The sequence below is a fragment of the Scomber japonicus genome, chromosome 4, assembly GCF_027409825.1.
Source record: "Scomber japonicus isolate fScoJap1 chromosome 4, fScoJap1.pri, whole genome shotgun sequence".
Taxonomy (NCBI): domain Eukaryota; kingdom Metazoa; phylum Chordata; class Actinopteri; order Scombriformes; family Scombridae; genus Scomber; species Scomber japonicus.
In genome coordinates this window covers 14,474,311-14,493,813 of record NC_070581.1, presented here as the reverse complement: position 1 = coordinate 14,493,813, position 19,503 = coordinate 14,474,311, and the positions used below count along the sequence as shown (strand labels likewise).

Genomic DNA, 19,503 nt, shown 5'->3' with positions numbered 1-19,503 from the left:
GCATTAAAAGGCTGCCGAACTGTTAGAAAAACGGGTGCTGAGTTTTAGGGAGACTTCACAGTAAGTGACATTATGTTATAAGATCATGTAAGTCTGATATTGTATCCCGTACTATTTGACTCATTCAGTGGTTTGTCAAACTGGGTTTACTATTTTCTCTTCGGTCAAATTAATTTAAATTATGGTTTGAAATTAGCTGAAGCAAGAGTCAATTTAATGGTAAGGTTAGCTAGCACGCGCAGCAGGTAACTTACTCCCCACAAATGAAGTCACACATTGGGCTAAATTACATGTCAAACATAACTTTTCTAGAAATAATTTGATCTTATGTACAACACTATATAAAGCACTTAAGGTTGGTTTCGGTCTTTTTTACGGATAATGCTAACCACCGAACTTTAATGTTAACAAAATCTTTCCCACTAAACTTACATTAGTAAGTTAAGTGTAATATCAAATGAACATTGATTTTACTAGACAGCCTAGTAACTAACAAAACACCAATGTGTTTACTTTCACCTATTCAATAAGTTGGTTTGTATTTGTGGGATGTGGTTAGCATTTTAATTTTTTAATAGGCTGGTTGATGTTTGCAATTCCTTTACGAAACAGTAACTCTGAGGTCAGCAGACCCTGGGAGGCAGTGAGACATAGCGGATCGGTAGGAGGAATGGCCCCGAGTCAGCACACACAGGTGGGAAGGAAAACTTTTAGCAACTGAGCATAAGGTCCATGTAATATTTGTTGTTTAAGTACGGGTGAAAAGCACATTTTGATCAATCATTTTCATGTGCAGTTGGAGAAAGTCATTGATGAGGTGTTTAAGAGTGGGGATGTCCAAGCACTGGAAGTATTCTTGCAAAAGGACATATATGAAGGGACCCCCGTAAAATGTTCTACACAGTTTCTCACCAAACTGGATAAACTTATCAGCAAGGTAAGATGTAGCATAGCATGCTCACTAATAGGCATGCATTGTTTAGGTTTACTGAAACATTTTCTATATTGTTTATGCAGGGTTTGGACCAGAACGATCCCAAATCAGCTAGTTTGGGTCTCGCTATCATCTACAAGTATGGGAAATATCTGAAAGTACCCAGTGGTGGTCTGCCAGAAATAATAGCTCAAGGCTTGATCAAAAAGATAAGTGTATATTTAATGCACATAGACACACAATGTGTGAATATTGTCTAAGTAAATAAATACACTTTATCAGTTGTTGACTGAATCTGGCTTTGTACACATGGTACAGTGGTTTGGGAAATGCAGGCAACTGTGGATCCAGTGCGGCCCACGGTGGAATGAGACCTTGTTCAACCTTTCTGAGGACTTCTTTGAAGCCTTAATGGTGAGCTATTGTCCAACATTAGACCACACTATAAAACATTGTACCACACTCATGTCATAGTGTAAAAACCTTTTTTCTTTCCTCTGCATTACAGGTGGTTCACGAAGCATGCAAAGAGGGTATGCTTGAACATTTCTTCTATTATGTGTTGTTCATTCTTAATATGTGTTTTACATTCAATTAGCCCTTGTTAGTGACCAACTGGAAATTAAAACTATTAGTCATATATTCCGTCTTCAATGGCAACATTTTTTGAAACCTGTAATCTTGTAATCAAGTGTAAGCTCAAAACTACAGCATCTCTTGAATCTCCTTGTTATTCCATAGACAAGGATAGTGGTAAATTCTCACTACACTATTGTCAACATTTATCATTTTGATCTCACTATACCACTTTTTGAAGGTACTATCCAATTAGTGATTGTTAACATTGTTTTGAAGAAACTATCCCTTACAAAGTGAGAGAACATAGTAGCAGATTTAAATGGAAGATAGTTAAAACATGTTTCTTAGTTTCAACACTTTCATGTGAAACTTGGTATAGTATATAAGAAAAAGCTTTGTCTTAGTTCATAGTATTGCCTCAATATGCCTTTTACAGGAACATATGAAATTACTGAGTCCTTCCTGTATCCCGTTGGTCAGTTGGTAGTAGACCCCAGAATCTACATCCTTATACAAAAAGAGGTTTGACATAGTTTTAGTAACTCATTTTTTGGAGGAGCATTAAAAAATTGTCAGGCAGGTGTTTACTCACAAATTAACCTCTGTTGATCTTATAATGTCTCATAGGCGATTCGTAAATTTAACATAATTTTGGACAAAATCCCAGTGGAGCTTAAGAAAGAGAGGAAGATCAGAACATCACAGGAGACCTCAGAGATCATGTATGTTATCGTAGTTTCCTCATAGTGAACAACATTACTAATTTTTTACAGTATCAACACATTCTTCAATTCTCTTAACTCTTGTTTGTTTTATTTCTACAGGATCAAGCTGGCTGGTCAGATATTAGAGAGTGGAGGTAAACTTTTTATAAATAATGCAGTCTCTTTTTACCCAGAACCATATAAAGACAAATGTACAGCACAGTCTGTTTGTGCCAGATTATGACTTTCAGACAGCCCTGATGGAGGCACTGTGCCGAATGGCCAGTCCTGACCAAAGGAAGGAGCTGGCAGATCGTTGGTTCACCATGCAGCACGTGGCCAATGCCTTTGTCAAGATCCATGATTCTGAGTTTGAAACGGTAAAAACATGCTATTTATCTCATGCATGCACATTTGTTGCACTACAATGGTTATGTAGTGTAATAATATTGCAACTTTAGCATAGTTATGTAGAATTGAATGTAATTGTATTTTATTTCAGGATTGCCGCAAGTTTCTGAACTTGGTGAATGGGATGCAGGGAGACAAGAGGAGGTACACACATGCTATAGCCCAGTGCTTCTTTGTGCATGGTGTGAGGAACTTGAGGGGTCACAACACAAGGCTTGCCATTCAAAAGAGAAATCTTTCAATATAACTGTTACTTTCACACTTTTGACTCTGGCACAATGAAAGAAAGGATAAGAAATATAATAATATAATAATTGCCTAATGATAACATGCTCACAAAATTAACAGTGACATAATTCTTTGCCAAAGAATTTGCAATATTGCCTTTTCATTACATTCTAATATATAATTGGGTCTTTGATATGATAAAGGTTGAGAACATAAACCATAACTGACTCAACAACACTTTATGTTTATTGTAATGCTCATGACAGACACACATAACTGAACAGAAATGTCCTTTCTGTACTGCAGAGTGTATTCCTACCCTTGTTTGGAGGCTTATCTGGACAAGCATGAGGTCAGTATAAACATAATAACTAAGTCTGACAGCACATTCAAGGAAATGATACAGAAGTTACCAGGAAGCTCTTGTCTTGATGCAGTTAGTTTAATTGTTAACCTAGTTTATATGTAAGCCGGAATGTAACAATCCAGAATGTACTCCTAAGTGCATTTGTAGGTGTGTTGAAAGGATTGTGGTTATATTGTCAGCTGCTGATGCCAACTGATGAAAAGCTGGATGAATTCTGGATTGATTTCAACCTTGGCAGCCACAGCATCTCCTTTTACTTTTCTTTGGCTGACGAAGAGGCACAGGTACCGCTAGATTAACAGTCAATGCATAATGTTCAGTTTTAATTTACATTAACATAACCAAAAGCATGAGATACATGAAATTCTAACATAGAGCGGTTTCCCCTTCATGTAGGAGGGCCAGTGGGAAACAATATGTATAAATGAGAATGAAGTCCAAAGCTACACTGTTACAGGTAATCAAAGTACAAAGAACACTGTATTTATGCTCTCTTAGCCATTTAGCTGCAAATGTGACCCACACAGCCAACACAATTATGTATAGAGTACTATGGCATTATAGCATCCATCTGTGGATGCATGCATGATACATGAATGCACTTGATAATTGATCATGTGTGTCTTTTGCTTTTAATCAAGAAAAGAGCATAAGAGATAAAACAAGAGCGATAAGCTTCAAAATAAAAATACTATAATATCCACTGTTGATATGTGTGTGATTGATTTTTTTGTGTGTGTTGCGTAATTATAATTTATAGTGTTCTTTTATCTCCAGAGAAGGGCAAGAGACAAGTCTTGCAGTTAAACCTGTCAGAGGTGGTGGTCGTGGGTGCAGTTGAAGGATCAAGTCTCACCATCTACTTCAGCTCCTCCTTGGACATCCTGCAGGCTGCTTGCAGCGTCTATGGACAGAGCAAAAACAAAGTAGATAGGGCTTGCCTTCACTTCACTATCCTTCTTGGACATGATGCTTATAGTGATATTTGTTCTTTTTTCTTGTTAAACACTTACTAGCTTGCATAAGTTGAAACTGCCACATACTTGCTTTGGTTCAAAGCAGTCTTACTCTAAGTGTCATTATAATGAATTTGTCAATTTGCATTAACAAGCATCTCTTCCTGTCAGGGCTTTGTAGGAAAGACCAGCACATCTATAGTGAAGACTACAGTCAAAATTATAATGGACGAGAACAGCTCCCAGGTAAACAATGGTCTGTAAACAGTATGCAGCTATGATGCAATCAGTGTCGGTTGTAATATATTCATCTGGCAAGAGTTGGGGCAAGTGCCCATTTACAGATAGGAATGGCTGAAGTAAGGTTTGAGATGTTCTCTGATGAAATTGTCAGAATACAAGGTGTAAGTTGCTTACCTGCAGAAAAAACAGTATGCATTAACGGGGAAAATCTTTTGAACAATTTGATAATCTCTCATAAATACAAACCATTATTATAGCTGTGAGGTGTTTGTGCAGGTTGTTCCAGAAAGCCAGGTGTCTCTTGGTGAAAGTGAGAAAAATACTGCCTCTTACCTTTTACCTACCCCGTCTGCACTTGCCCAGGTGAAGGTTTTGTATTGTTTGTTAAATCAAAGTTAAAGCGATTGTTCAGCGTAATTTCGACCTAGCGTCATATGCACCATGACGTCTATGTAAACACCCCCTCACCCCTTTTTTTTTATATTTGGTTGCAAGTTGGTGGAGTTAGAGCCATCAGCCGAATTGCTTAGTACAGTATATGTTGCTATGTCAAAACTACACCGAACCATCACTTTAAGTGTAATATACATTCACATTTTTATCCCTATTGACTGCTGAATTTTTGTCTTTCTATTCTGTATGTGATCATGTGCTATTAATTTAATGTATGAATTACATATAATTTTTTTTTTGATTATTTGAGTACACTATTTAAATTGATCATTGTAGGAGGCCATAATATAGATTCACAGACAGTCATTCTGATTGTTCATCCAGATCCAGACTCCAGCCAGGATGAGGTTTTCAGAGTCCACCACCTTCATCAGCAGCTGCAGTGCTGGAGGAAGTGTGCATGGTGCCAGTTCCCTCTCTGCTGTCATGCAGTCAAGTAGGTGGCACTATAAATTATCAAGAAGAGTTGTCACACCATTTCCAGTATTATTTTATTGTCTCTTTGGTATCATCAGTCCTTCAAAAGTCTTTAAAAACCCAAACATTTTAAATAAATTGATTTAAAAATGCACTATTACAGTTATTAAGCTTAGCTGTTTTTGCAGTGGATTCACATATATGTTTGTACTGCATATCCAGGCTTTAATAAATAATATTAATACTTTTTATGTTCCCAAACAGATGCAGTATACAATGGATTCCTGTTGTTTGTTTGTTTTTTTGTATAACTGGGCCCTGTAGTTTAGGCGGAAACAGTCACATCTAGTGAGATAACTACACTGGTTACATTACAGTAAACACATTTTTTACTTGGTTGCTTTGTTGACACATAAAGTAGAGAGAAGTGCATGGTTGAAAGTATTTTGGGATTTAGTTAAGATAGTGTGTATCTTGTGTATATAGTGAGTGAATGCGTCTACTGACAAATCCATCCTTAACAGCATGTCTACTTAACATTTATCAATATAGTTTTTATATTCATATTCACAACTATATTGTTACCCAGATCATTTTATACAATTTAGTTTAGTTTTTTATAATTTCTTTATGTGAGTGGATATTAAAAAAAGCAAATCATGTAGATTTCACTCTCACCTATACTACTGCCCTATTTTCCCTGTTAGACACTCCAGCCAATGGTAAAGGGAAACCATCTCTGGAGATGGTTCGTTCATGTGACAGGCAGAGCACAGTTAACCTGGGCGAGCTAAGGACAACTGCTAAGACCTGCAGTCATGGCACAACACCTGGCAGCACAAAAGCAGGTGGCATGACAGAGCAGGTATGACACATTCTGAATATATACTGCACTTAACATTACAACATAGTATGTGTAATTTTTAAGTACTAATCACTGTTTAAAACCAAGCCAAAATGTGACCTCACTTTTAACTAATGGTTTCTGCCCCAGTCTGATGTGTCTTCACAGAGCAAAGCGTCCAAACAGGCCATCAAGAATAAGGTTGATATGAAGAAAAAGGTATAATCATCAAATTATTATGTTTATAAAACTATGATACAACTGAACTATGAACACAGTAGGATTGCTTTTGTTCTCAGTAACAACATATATTAACTATTAAGATGGAGGCCTAGGTAATGTTTTTTTTTTTTTTTAATCAATCAGGATGTCTCTTGCAGCTCTTGTATTCATTTTATTTTTTAATAACAGTGGAAGGAAAGTTGTACAAAATATGTTATGCATTTGCATTTGTTGTCTGTGTGCTTGTTTCACAGAACATAACACTGACGAAAGCTGTAGATTTGGTTCTAGCTGGACGAGGGGAGGACCAGTCTCTGGGTATTGTATTGTATTGCTACACTGTTTGACTTAAGTGTATCCCTTCAGTGACTTTTAAACCCATCATTGATCTTTTTTTTCTCACAGAGAATGGTTTTGTACCTGACACCCAACCCAGAACTGAGAGAAGCATGTAAGCACTAAAAGGAAACTCCATACTTTTTGCAAATATTCTGTCATCAGAGTGGCCTGATAGGTAATATTGTGTGTATTTTGTACATAAACTGTATATCTAAACAAGCTTCTGTGTTCAACTTGTAGATTTTCTAGCTGGAACAAACTGTCAGTTTCTGAAATGCTAATGATGCCAACACAGAAAATATACTCTCTGCCAGTAACTGGTAAGCAAGTCCTAAAATATCTCATTGTCTCTAGGACTTCACTAAAAGTCATACATATGAAAAGCTAGTAAGAAAAACTAGGTAGTTAATAAGAAATGCCACCAAACTTTTAAAATCCTTCGATTCCTTAGATTCCTGTTCAAGTTTGACACAACAGCCAGAACATCTGGCTTCTGGCCAGAAATCGTCTGTTCAAGGCTCAGGCCCAATCAAACAAAAGGAGCTCCATGTCCAACTCACCCAGCGCCTGCAAGAGGTCCTCAATGAGAGGAGCCAAAAACCTGCCGTTCAGGAGCCAGCTGCAGCCCAGAGGAAAGTGTGTGATATCAGAGAGGACTCGAAAGGCAGAAGCTCTGCAGACCAGCATGGCTCCACATCGTGTACTTCCAAAGAGCAGCAGGCCAAGAGAAATGGCCCGGCCAGAGGGAAGAACAAAGGCCAGATGTCATTAGAGGCAGATGCTACTGCTGTCAAGGCTCCAGTCAAGGCCTCCACAACCAACATTCTACAGGAAAGAACACCAAATGTTAAAGTTAAAACTAACAGGGCCCTCTCAAGGAACGAGAAGGTAGGAGCTCTATAAGCTTTTAAGCAGCTGTAATCAATATCTTTACAATAATGTATAAAATGACAAATTGTAAAGTGAGAAGACTTATCGTAGTGATGAACCAACAGAGAAATACCAGCTAACTCTTCAGTTCCCCCAAGTCTATGGAGCTTTAGAGTGGGATCTATAAGCTTTCTGGCTAGAAGCTTGACTGTTTTAATTCACTCTCATACTATCATTTTTGGCTGCAGCAGGCAGCTGTTTTCAGAGAACCTGCTGTATACTACCTGTTCAGCACCAAATGACAAGCAAAAATCAGTGATTGCAAGATTTGGAAAGATGAGATCTGAAGCACATAGTAATAGTAAAAGAGCTTTTAAAAAGCGGCTGTACCTTAAAGCTCTTACGTTGACTGTGTACTCCAGAGCTCAGCTTTCCAAATCCTGACCCAGTTGTCCTTTTTGTTGAGACACAAGTTTGAGCTACAAATTGACTGATTCACTGATGCCTTCACCATTAGTTATAGCAAATTTAAGCAGCTTAATGTCCATTCTGAGGCTCTTAATGTTGTATTAGCATCTATTAGGATTGTCACATCTTCTTCTGTATCCCTTCAGAGAGATGCAGAAGTTGCAGGCAGCATGGTGAAGCTCATATCTAGCCGTTATGAGATTAACACCAAATCCACGGCAAAACCTACAGTAGAAAATATCTCTCAGTGCTGGATCCCTCCACTTGTCAACAGGTACACACACTGATGTTTATGGGCTACATTGTGTTTTACTGTAGTAAATGAACAAATGCAAATGGTGGCAGAACAGTGCCACCCATTGACTGTTTGTGTTCTTGATACAGGCCCATCTTCAATATGAGTTGGCAAACAAACGCTAAAGTAAGTGATCATTACTCAATTTATACTGAGGAATAACTTTAACTTGATTTACTTAATATTATTTTTATCTGCTGTAGAGAGAAGATTTTGGAGCTGTAGTGAAATCTTACAGCAAAACCACAACAAAGTCCACAAGGTATTATGAAGCTAAAAGATTTGAGGAACATTTGGACATTTCAGCACATTCAGGATGAATGTAATGTCTTTTCTCTTTTGTACAGACAGGATATATTTGCATTCAACATTGATGCACCATTGAGTATTGGGGTACATACAATTGTTTGTTATTTTATATCATTGAATACATTACACCTGAGTACTTGGTATGCCACTATAGTGTATGTTTTTATTGCTCTTTAGGGAAAGGACAAAACCTTCACTAGCACCTCTGCCTTATCAAGCAGGTAGGTCTGACATTTGAGAATGGACCATTTATACATTTTGAAACATCCCTTTTCAAGATTTTGTAATCAAATCTAATTATTATTACCCATGTTGTTTGGCAGTGACATCCATGAATCCTCAGTAGCCCTCACCACAACCAAGACAAGACCACAACCTATGGCAAAAGTATACGTTCACTGTAGTATTACAGGTTTTAGAGACTCTGTCACACTGTCTTGATCCCTCTCTATATTTATTTAATTATCTGTATAACTATTTATTTATTCGTTGTTTTTTCTTTCTCTCTCCTGTGTGTCACTTTGTTGTAGGAGAAGAGGTATGTGAAGAAACACCTGTTTAGTGACACAGACACAGACTATGCCATGACAGAGGTCAGCTGGTTGAGAGAGTCAAGTAGGAAACCCAAACCCAAAGTTACCAAATATTCCAAGTCGGTGCCCGTCAAGCCTAAGGCTCCGTCAACTCATACTTCATGTAGGTTATTTAAACCACTAAATAATGCTGCTCACAATTTTAAAGTCATCATATTGAGACTGAATGTTGATGTAATGGTTTGAGTTAATTGATATTTCCATAAACAGTATGTGCTTTCCTTCATGGCAGATGAATCCCCAGATTTACCCCCGCCCTCTCCAAAACCTGTAAAGGGCCACATCAAATCCAAAAAGGTAAGGCAGTGTTTCTGTTTTTTGTAAATCATGTGCTATAAGCCTGTGATGTACTATCCCAGTCAGCCACAGTGTGTCATTGTTGTTTAATCTGAAGAAGCCCGATGTAAAGAAAGCCGTGGAACAGCCAAAGAAGACAGTGAAGCCAGCAGCAGCACCCGACAGACAACATGCAGCAGGCAGGAGGCCTCAGAGAGCTGCAGCCACCACATCCAAGAGCTATAAAGAGCCAGACACTGATGACAGCCAGTCAGAATCAGAGAAGCATCTAGCTTCCAAGGCAAGAGACTTCCTTTGCTTGTCTTTTAAAGAGTAGATTAATAAGTACTGTGAATCTGCCCATATCAATTTGTGATTTAGTGTTTTGTTCATTTAAGTAATGCAACAGTTTGATCAGCATTACAGTGATGTTGAAATAGTCAAATGTGATGTTGAAATAGTCAAACAAATAATAATATTTAGTCACAAATAATGATTATAATGATGCTCAAGGTGTTGTATACCTTGTTACATAGTTGTACAGAGTACAGTACAAACATGATGTCAAAATGGTGCATTCAAGTACTCACAGTTGATTACTGTAATTTCAAATTATGGTAGTTGTAGTGCTGTTTCAACTGCCCAAAATCATACTGTCTTTGTCCCCCAATAATAGTACTCCTCTACTGATCAGCTGACGAAAACTGAGAAAAACAATGAGACTGCTAAGATGAGGAAGAAAAAGACTGGCTGTAAACAACCAACAAAAAGCAGCTTGAAGCTAGAGAACAACTATCATAGCAGCCAGTCAGAGTCAGAATCTGTGTCAGAGCAGCCACCAATTTCCAAGGTAGGGGCCATTGAGTTTATATTTAATCCTGATCAAGTAATTAATTACATCATAAAACATGTATCCTGTCCAACATATATCACCACATTCTCATAAAGTGATCAACTTAGTTAGTAATTTGCTAACTTGCATTCTGATTTATAGTCAGCAGCAAAAAGCTGTGATTGGATGTGAATTGTGGGACTGTAAAACTACAATGTTCCAAACAGGAAAAACATTTACTTTATGTGACTTTGGTAATTAGTGTAGTTGGTGTCCATACCACTACATCAGAGTTTGCAGTGAACACCACATAGGGATGTGGTTAAACACCCAGCATAATAGGTGTTGTTAAAGCTGTTTAAAAAAATTACATTGCCTGGAAAACAACAAAGGGTGAATTCAAAATGACTTTTGGCAGACAGTGTACCTTACTGAGCTGTGTAGAATATACAAGAATGCTGGCTATATACTTGTAAATATATTTACAGTGTCAATACAGAATAGCATACTTTTTTAAATGTGTTTACTGAGTCATTTTACCATCATAGTTCTGTTAATATTTGATTGTTTCATTCCTTTTTGCTTTGCCTCCAACAGAAATATTTTGCAGGTCAGCAGGGCAAGAGTGAGAAGACCTGTCCGGAGGTTCCAGAGGTAAAGAAGAGAAAAAACACCTCCTCTGAGCAATCTGTAAATAGGAGACAAGACTGCAACAACCAGTCAGATTTGAAAAAGCCATCTGGTGCCAAGGTGGGAGCGAGTTTTCTATTTAGGTCATTCCAGCTTAACTTTTGGAAAGTATTATGTTATGTGAAGTAAACACTACTGATGATATTTGTTTATTGTGATATTTTACTGTTAACAGTCCCGTTGGAAAATACTTGATCAATTCTGCAGAAAAAGTTATATAGAAAATAATGTAAGAATTCTCACCTTATCAGACAACTGACAGATATGTATGTTATATTTACAAACCATGGACAGATATATTAGGAGGCATGTTAAAACAGGTGCAAGAATATACGTAATCTTAATAAAATGAATGGAAATGTGATTTTGTTGGTTTGTGCAAAATGATAGCATTTATAGATACAATAAAATATATACCGTATAATTTCTCATCAAAAGCTGTAAAAATATCAAGATGCTTATTGTGATGATTACTGTGCCTTGGTCTTAAACATGCACATGCATGTTGTGGGCCTGAGTGAGTTTTACACTTGTTAGCCATCATATATAACAGAAATTCTCATTCTTTCAGCAGCAGAGGCCTGAGAATGTTCTTCAAGACACAACAAAGTTAAATAAGACAAATGTCATTCCTGCCCAAGAACAGACGAATGTATTGGAGGAGTCCTGGGCTGACCGCCAGGCCTTGTTCTCTCCCTGCCCTCCTTTTATCGAGAGGATGAGATGTAAGACTCTGTGGAAAGCCACACATCCGGACCAGTTAGATAACAGTCATTTGACTTCTTTGACATGTTTCATGGTGGATCAAGTGGTTTATTAATTTCATAACAGTGGCCACATATTTTACACAAAAGCCCTTCTGATACTTGTTGGTTTGGTGGCTGACACTGTTTCCTATCCAAATAGTTAGATAGATAGTGTTTTCACTGACTTTCTATAATGAAGTGTATTATCTATAACAAAAAAATTGGCTATGAATAACATGGGGTTTTATTATTTGATTATTTATGTGTAGCAGTTTGGTGACTCTACAGACAGACTATTTTTTTCTTTTTTTTTAGCTTGTGAAGTGAAGCCCTGTTCAAAAAAATAATTAATCACTTTTGAATTTATCAAACCTGAAATGGACATATGTATATAAGACAGTTGTTCCCCTAAAACCCACATTTTTGCATCTATTGTATGCAAAGCATTTACTTTACCTGCTTAGTCGTCAGATATTTTGTATTCACTTGTAAACATGTAAAACATTCTGTGTATGAATTTTCATTCTGAACACCTTTATGAAGAAATGTTTTAACTGTTATATAAATGACCCTATTGCTCTCCAACCTCTTAACTGTAAATTGATATGTAGAAAAGCATGTATATATTGACCTTCTACTCTGTGTTTAACTTCTAAGGCCAGCTGTTTGAACATCTGTGCTTATTTTGGACTTTCACAGCTGGTGAGAGGTCAGCCCCAACCTTGGGTTTGACCTTCTCCCCTATCCTCACCCCGCGGGGATCCCCACTCCCTGCCTCCCCCAATCTTCCCTGCCAGGACACCCCCTCGCCAGTCCTGCTGCTACCCAAGCCTCGCTCAACAGTCAGCAGTAAAGGAAACTTTAAGCCCTCCTCGTTCTACAGTGCAAGAAAGAAGGGTAGCACATCCAAGACTCAGTCAATCCAGTCTGTGTCCCCTCTCCCTTCACTGACCTCCAGAGATCAAACCCCTGCAGCCGGTCCTCCCAATGGACCAAGAGCAACAGAGGTAAAACAGCACCTTGTTTTTGTCCATGATGTAGGTCTCATGGATCTGTGTTAGGGGTTAGAATTGCATTCAGAGATTTTTAATGTAGCATATTCCACATGCTCTCTTTTACCCTGATATTATACAGTCAGTCAGTGCATCATCATCTTAGAGATGTTTAACAGCACATCTCAGAGTCCAATTCTAAAGGCTGCCAGGGAATTTGCTGGTATTTATCATCTTTGAGTGATTCACACAACTTTACACTACATGGAAGTCATTTCTCAACTCTCAACTGCTAACAATTGTTAGGCATAACATTAGGTGATCAAGCCACTCTCGGGTGAACGTGTGTCTGAAAAGGCTGTTTGAGTAATTCGGCTTTCCATGATAAATACATCATGTAATTATGTGGATGATGTTGGAATTACACATGACGATCAAGCGATTAATTAGCATGATTGAAATGACCTATTTAACTCCAGGCAGGCCAAATGATAGTTCAGCAACTCTCCATCTACGCCTCTGAATGTATGGTGAAAAAATGTCTTTTTCATTAACTGTCACTAATCTATGACATGCACAGTGATTAGATAACCACTAAATGAGTTGCCATATTTCTTCTTGTCCATCATTTTCTCATCACTATCTGTCCCTCTCCTCTCCTCCATTCCTTTATTTTGTTTCCAGACAAGTCCGGTCCAGCAGTGCCTATTCTCAGCACCTCGACCTACTTTGTCTCTGTCCACTTGTCCCCTGTTAACGTCCACATTCCTTGAGCCGGACAAGCCGTCCCTGCCCTCTCCTCCTCAGTCATCGTTCCCTGAAGACACTGTCAACCATGGCCACATTTATGGCTTCAATAAAGTGTCTCCAGTATCTCGGCTGTCACTGAGCCAGTCATCAGTACTCAGTAGTAGAGTTAAAGACAGTCCTGCTGTGAGCCTGGCAATGTCTCATAAAACAGAGGTAGGAAAGGCTTAACACACTTTCATAACTTTATGATTATGATTGGATGGATGGACGGATGGGAGCACTGAAAGTACACTAAAGAGTAAATTAGTTTTTGTAATATCTGAATAGCAGTAGCCATTTAATGAATGATTGATTATTCTCCATCCTGCCAGAAAACGCCATCTTCAGAACGAGACCTAATGCCTGCACAGCTTCATATCTCTGGTAAAGCCCTTTTGTGTCCCAATTTCCCAATTGTTGACCCCAGAGCCCCTCTACATCTAAACGAGGTTGCAATTCAGAATAAATTATATATAATCAAATAGTAATTGTAGTTACAAATTCCCTAAAATGTGGTTTGAGTGAGAGCACATATCTGTTTTAGAGGAAAACCTCTTTGTCAAGGAACAGTTGTACTATAGGAAATGTATTATAATGTGTGGTTGTTGGTACAGGACCCATTCGAAAGCGCCACATCTCTTTGTCCAGTAACTCTGAGGAAGATGAGAGGGAAGAGAGGAAGAAAAGCAAGATGAGAGGGCAGCGTTCTCCTCGGATGAGGCCGAGGAAGTTGTTCAAGTCATGTAAGACATATCACTTTTACACAGTAAAATAGTGGCAAATTCAGTAGCAATAGCATCTCCTAATATCCTGGTGAAATAACGTCTATCGGGACATCAGTGCCAAAATGCACATGCAAACCTGAAAAACATGCATTACTCTTACATTAAAATTAATATCATCAATATCATCATTCTAATAAACCAATAAACTATTGTTTTACATTTTCTGTTTTAATATTTAGGGTTATCTGAAACCCCATAATGCATTTTGGTGATAATAACTACCAATCATTCAGAAATGCTTTTAGATTATTTACATACGATTTGCTACTCAAAACAGTAAACTAATGTACCTAAATGAAGCATTAGGTGTTAAAACTCAATTACTTTTCAGTGTTTCACCCCAATGACTCCTCTATTAGATAATATGCATATTGTCTCACTGTTTCAGCAACTAGACTTCATGGCCAAGCGTAGAAGTCGAGAAAGCAAAGTAATTTAGAAGAAGAGGAAAATAAGGGAAGAAGGCCAAAGGATGGACGTTTCTTAGAAATAAATCTATTAGAGTCTAAGTACCCTTTTCCCTAGTTTTCACCAGACTTCACAGTCAGTGAGGGGGCAAGGAAGAGATTAAAAAAGGAATCTTATCTTCTAATCCAGTTTTCCAGAACTGTTCTGTTCACTGTTTACAAGCCACAAACAACAAAAGTTACATTGGCTTAGATTTAAAAAGCGGTAATTACGTGTGAAATTCATTTTAGGTAAATAAATTATGTTGTTTTTTTATAACAGGTCCTCTGAGGATACCCCTTTTTTTAATGCCTGCTTTTTCAGTTTTATCAGAAAACAATATTTGCAACCTCTAGAATTTAGAGAATATTTGACTTTTACTCTTGAGATAGTCCTCCCAGTGTATCAGCAGATCTGTTATTCTTAGTTGCTGAGGTGCCTGCTGAAGGTGGGGTGAGCCGAGTGACGTCTTCTTCTCACACGGTGAGCTCCAGTCACTGGGAAGCTGAAGTGGCATCGGCAGACCTGGACATGGATGAGGATTTGGACTTGCCAGACGTGGCTGTACACCCAAGTAACCTATGCCAGCAATTCAGCTCTGAGCTGAAGAAGAAGTTCCAGGTTGGACACACACAGTAATACACATTTGTCTAGTCAGTGGGGCGACAGAAAAATTATGTAGATCCTCAGTTTCTGAAGCTTCAAGGACCGTTAACAACTCGGAAAATGCATTATGTGTGACAAAGCAGTAACTTGCTTAATTTACTTAACCCTTTCACGCATAATGGTCACTGCAGTGGACAGCTATTCAAAAGCTGTTTTCTTATGTATGAAAGGATTTTGATGGCATAGTTACACTTCAGCCACCACAGTGGACATTTGTGCCTCATCCCATACATCACCACTAAACCTGCAGTAATGTTTTTGGTTGTAGATCTGTTGATTTATGTTATTATAATGTAATAGTATATCATTTGGTGAAGCACTTTTTTTTTTTAATGCCTAAAGAGAAATGGAAAAAATTAGGAGAAAAATACTGACTGATGTTATCATAATTCATGTATAAAAGGGTTAAATACTTAAAGACCTGACATCATAAATGTTTGTGTGCTCTATTTTCTTAATTCTGAGCCACTGATATTTTAAATGATGGCCTTAATGAACCACTAACTATTTCATGTCTTTGTATTCAGAGCCGTTCTAAGATGATGGAGGTTTACAACAAGCAGTCTTTGAAGACTGTCCAGCAACATGTCTCCTCCCTCAACACACAAGTTACTAAATACAGGTCAGTTAGTATGTAGTTGGTGTTGCAAATAAAACACAAAGCTAATTTTCCCACAAGAGATTTGAAAAATTATCATGCACATTATCAAAGTTTGCCAGCAAAAATATTTCTTAGTTTTTACCTTGGATTGGTGGCTGGTTGCTAAAAAATATTTTAAGTTTCTTTTCATTTTTCATTTCCACTTCACTGGTTTATTTTTCGTCCTCTGTACAGGACTCAGAGGCTTGCACAGGTTCAGAAGGTCCTCTTGGAAGAGATCCACAAACTGGAGCAGGATGACACTGTACTGAAAAACATGGAGAAAGACCTGACTGTAGGTCACCCTGTCCTTTTCTCTCTATTTCTTTCACTTTCTCTCTCACACACACACGCTCTCAATTTGTAACAATTTGAAGGAGAATGCTGAAAGTAATATTTCAAAAACAAAACAAATATGTCACCATACAATATTCTGTCATATATATGTGAAATTGATGTGATCAGTGTTTGCTCTGTGTTCTCTCAGATGTACTGGAAAAAGCAGGTTGTGGCGTTCCATTCTTTCCAGGAGCAGGATACCAGGAGGTGAATAAAAGGCCTAGTGTTTGTGTTTTCTGAAAGAGCCATGTTGTTATATTCCCTCCACACTTTGATCAATGCAGTCACCACAGGCTTAAACTCAAATACCCCGATAAACGATTGAATAACACTCTTGTTTGCTATGTGGAACACAGATTAAAAAGCTTGACTGAAAAATGCATTTTTTACCTCGGGCATATCATCATAAGCTAGATATGCACCCAACAACTATTTTTTGGAGGCATATGGCCAGTGTGTCTTCTTTTGAGTGAGCTGAGTTCACTGATGTTTAGCAAAGATTTCCCCTCCCATTATCCAGCCAGGCATGATGGCTTTTTAAAATAAACGGATGACCATGAAGTATTTAGATTTTTGTGAGCATTCTCTACTGCAGAGGATGTTGGCAATCTTTCAGATAGATAGATATGTATTCATTTATTTTATGTTTAATGTGATTTCTTTTAGCGAGTCATGTCTTCCTGGCAAGGTCTTTCACCATATTTTGTCAGTAGTTGTTTGTCATCTGGCCGTGTAGTTCCCTCTTTGCGTCTTGACTGACTGCTGTAACATGAATGGTCAAATCTGTGTCCTTGATAGGCTTTCCACTTTAAAAGAAACTGTTAGACATGTGTTTGATGTTAAATCACTGGCATCTGGTAAAGGGGGCCAGTGGTGGATTCCTTTCTAAATGTTTAGATGTACCCATGAATATAATTAAATTAAGCCACATCTTATATAAACTATTTGACTTCACAATAATTGTAATTGTGTCAAGTAAACCAAGAAGAAGATAAATAGAGCCTTCAATGTTTGTCAGGTTAGCCTTGTTACCCCATTTTTATTTTTGTATTTATCTGACAGGGACAATGCTCATTAACGGAAAAAAGAACTGTAAACTAGCCAGGGTTCACCTAAAATACACATTTTTATCTGTTGCTTTTGGCCAGATATGGCAACCTAAAATTAGTATAAAATGACATTTTTCCTTTACCTTTAACTTATGTGTTCTCTCAGCTTCTTCACCTCTTCTTCATTCTGTTGCATGACTGTCTTTCTCCTTCCCTCCAGAAACGAGACCCTGAAGAATGCTCTCCAGAGTAACGTGTGTCACAGCTTGGAGTACGAGGAAAGAATATTCACATCCCAGGTCTGAGCCTCAAGCATAAACTTCACAGCTAACATCTACTATGTGCTTTATTGTTTTGCTCAAGTGTTAGACTTCTAATTAGCTATGTAAATGCAGAGCTCAGGTAGCTTTGAGTGTAGAGTTCATCAGTTTTTAAAAATAGAGCATGTCACCTCTGACTGTCAAGCTGTCTGTCTAGTCATTTTTTGCTGAGTGGCCTTCATAACATTTTGCTTATCTCAAGTTGTCACATGCTTGTCCTGATTATGTTGTATTCTGTTTCCACGACTAAAACTCTGCTGCTCTGCCTGATGTTTTCAGATGTGCCTGATAAGAAAAGACATGAAGTCAGTTCAGGACAGACTCCTCGGAGAGATGGTGAGTAGACACGACTCAGTTGATCTTTCAGCATGCATTAAATCAATTTGGTTGGTACCCTCTGTCTCTCTTTCATTTGGTGTCCTTCACTCTGTCAGCAGAACAATTCTCATTTGAATACAGTCTTGAGAGGATTTATGACTCATGTAATGTTGTGTTGTGTAAGGTTTTCAATGAAGTGTCATTCTTGAGTGTTTCTTTATGCTTGTGTACCTCTTGTAGCAAGACGGAGAGATCAAGAGTGTGAAGAGAGGTCTGCATTCTCTGTTTTTCCCTGATGGAGGCAGGTTTTGAGTTGACACAGTCCTGCCAAAGGTCCCTACACACTAAATAAGGTGTAATACACCACAACATACACACTGTCCTGTGTACTTCAGCAGTGCTAATTTAATTTACCAGCGTTTCCCTGAAGTGTTGATATTTCCAGGTTCTGCTTTTATAGTATCTGTATGTGTTTGTTTTTTCTGCCTGGATGTGTTGCTGTTACATGTTTATTTTTATGAGTAATGTTATGATATTCTGATATTAATTATTTTATCAATTTATAAATTCAATCAATTTTAGTGTTCTTTGAAAGCAAGTACAGCTAATAAGCTTTTTCCATATATTTAATTGTCTAAGTTATTATATTTTTAATACAAATTGCTGACTTATTTATGTATGTTAGTTCAGCAATGAAAATGTTAACTTCATGAACTCTTCAATTTTCTTAATTGAAAATAAAATTGTTTTAAAAAATCAGATACGTCATTCTTTAAAAAAGGCCTTGTATTTTGAAGACAAGAGTGCTTACAAAGGTATTTCTCTTTTCAGTGAAGACATTGACGGTCCCATTCAGATTGACATACTGTATGTACAGTTGATATCAAATTCATCCCCCATTCCACCATACAACCCCAGACTGCACAGTCTTTACACAGTCCAAGTGACACATTATTCATCAGTTAAGAAAAGGTGAAGCTGGTCACATGCACAACTTCTTCCTACTACATGGATTCATACTGCCTTGTCAAAGGAGTCCATGAAATAGTACAAAAAAACCAACACGGACTGACTGACAAGATTGTTTTTTTTCCTCCACTCTCATCCTGAGAGTCAGAGGCTCGACCAAAGTCCTCTTCCACCAGCCAGCTTCCACGTGGCGAAGTCCAGTAGTCTCCAGGACACACTGTCGCAAACATTACTGTCATCTTCTCTCCCACACCCGTACCCTCATATTGATGATATGATCGTCAAGGGTGCTGGAAGAATGTTAAAGACACGCTGAAGGCAAAAAGGCTCCAGGCTCTTTGAACTGTCACCATTGAGCAGCTTCTAGCAGCCTCAGAAAATGTCCAAGCTCAGCATTTCTTCACAGAAGAAAC

The 19,503-nt window shown here is 37.9% G+C and overlaps 1 protein-coding gene and 1 long non-coding RNA gene across 2 annotated transcripts; both read left to right on the top strand.

Annotated features, from left to right (window-relative positions):
- Window positions 1-670: 670 nt before the first annotated feature.
- sycp2 (synaptonemal complex protein 2) lies at window positions 671-18,481 on the top strand. Its single transcript, XM_053317939.1, has 42 exons — window positions 671-694; window positions 797-937; window positions 1,018-1,143; window positions 1,244-1,348; window positions 1,443-1,467; window positions 1,950-2,035; window positions 2,141-2,235; window positions 2,338-2,372; window positions 2,455-2,597; window positions 2,720-2,772; window positions 3,163-3,208; window positions 3,403-3,507; window positions 3,620-3,680; window positions 4,001-4,149; window positions 4,351-4,425; window positions 4,699-4,785; window positions 5,206-5,311; window positions 6,009-6,157; window positions 6,305-6,355; window positions 6,613-6,676; window positions 6,764-6,809; window positions 6,938-7,017; window positions 7,149-7,585; window positions 8,182-8,309; window positions 8,420-8,456; window positions 9,170-9,335; window positions 9,465-9,529; window positions 9,630-9,809; window positions 10,185-10,358; window positions 10,938-11,090; window positions 11,602-11,755; window positions 12,476-12,783; window positions 13,453-13,731; window positions 13,890-13,941; window positions 14,172-14,300; window positions 15,217-15,410; window positions 15,983-16,077; window positions 16,291-16,390; window positions 16,583-16,641; window positions 17,704-17,782; window positions 18,083-18,139; window positions 18,362-18,481. Exons 1-42 carry the CDS (start codon window positions 671-673, stop codon window positions 18,431-18,433), a joined length of 4,770 nt encoding a protein of 1,589 aa, XP_053173914.1. The 3' UTR covers window positions 18,434-18,481.
- LOC128357779 (uncharacterized) lies at window positions 8,704-8,998 on the top strand. Its single transcript, XR_008321224.1, has 3 exons — window positions 8,704-8,723; window positions 8,817-8,860; window positions 8,963-8,998. It is a non-coding gene; the product is annotated as an uncharacterized LOC128357779 (long non-coding RNA).
- Window positions 18,482-19,503: the final 1,022 nt, after the last annotated feature.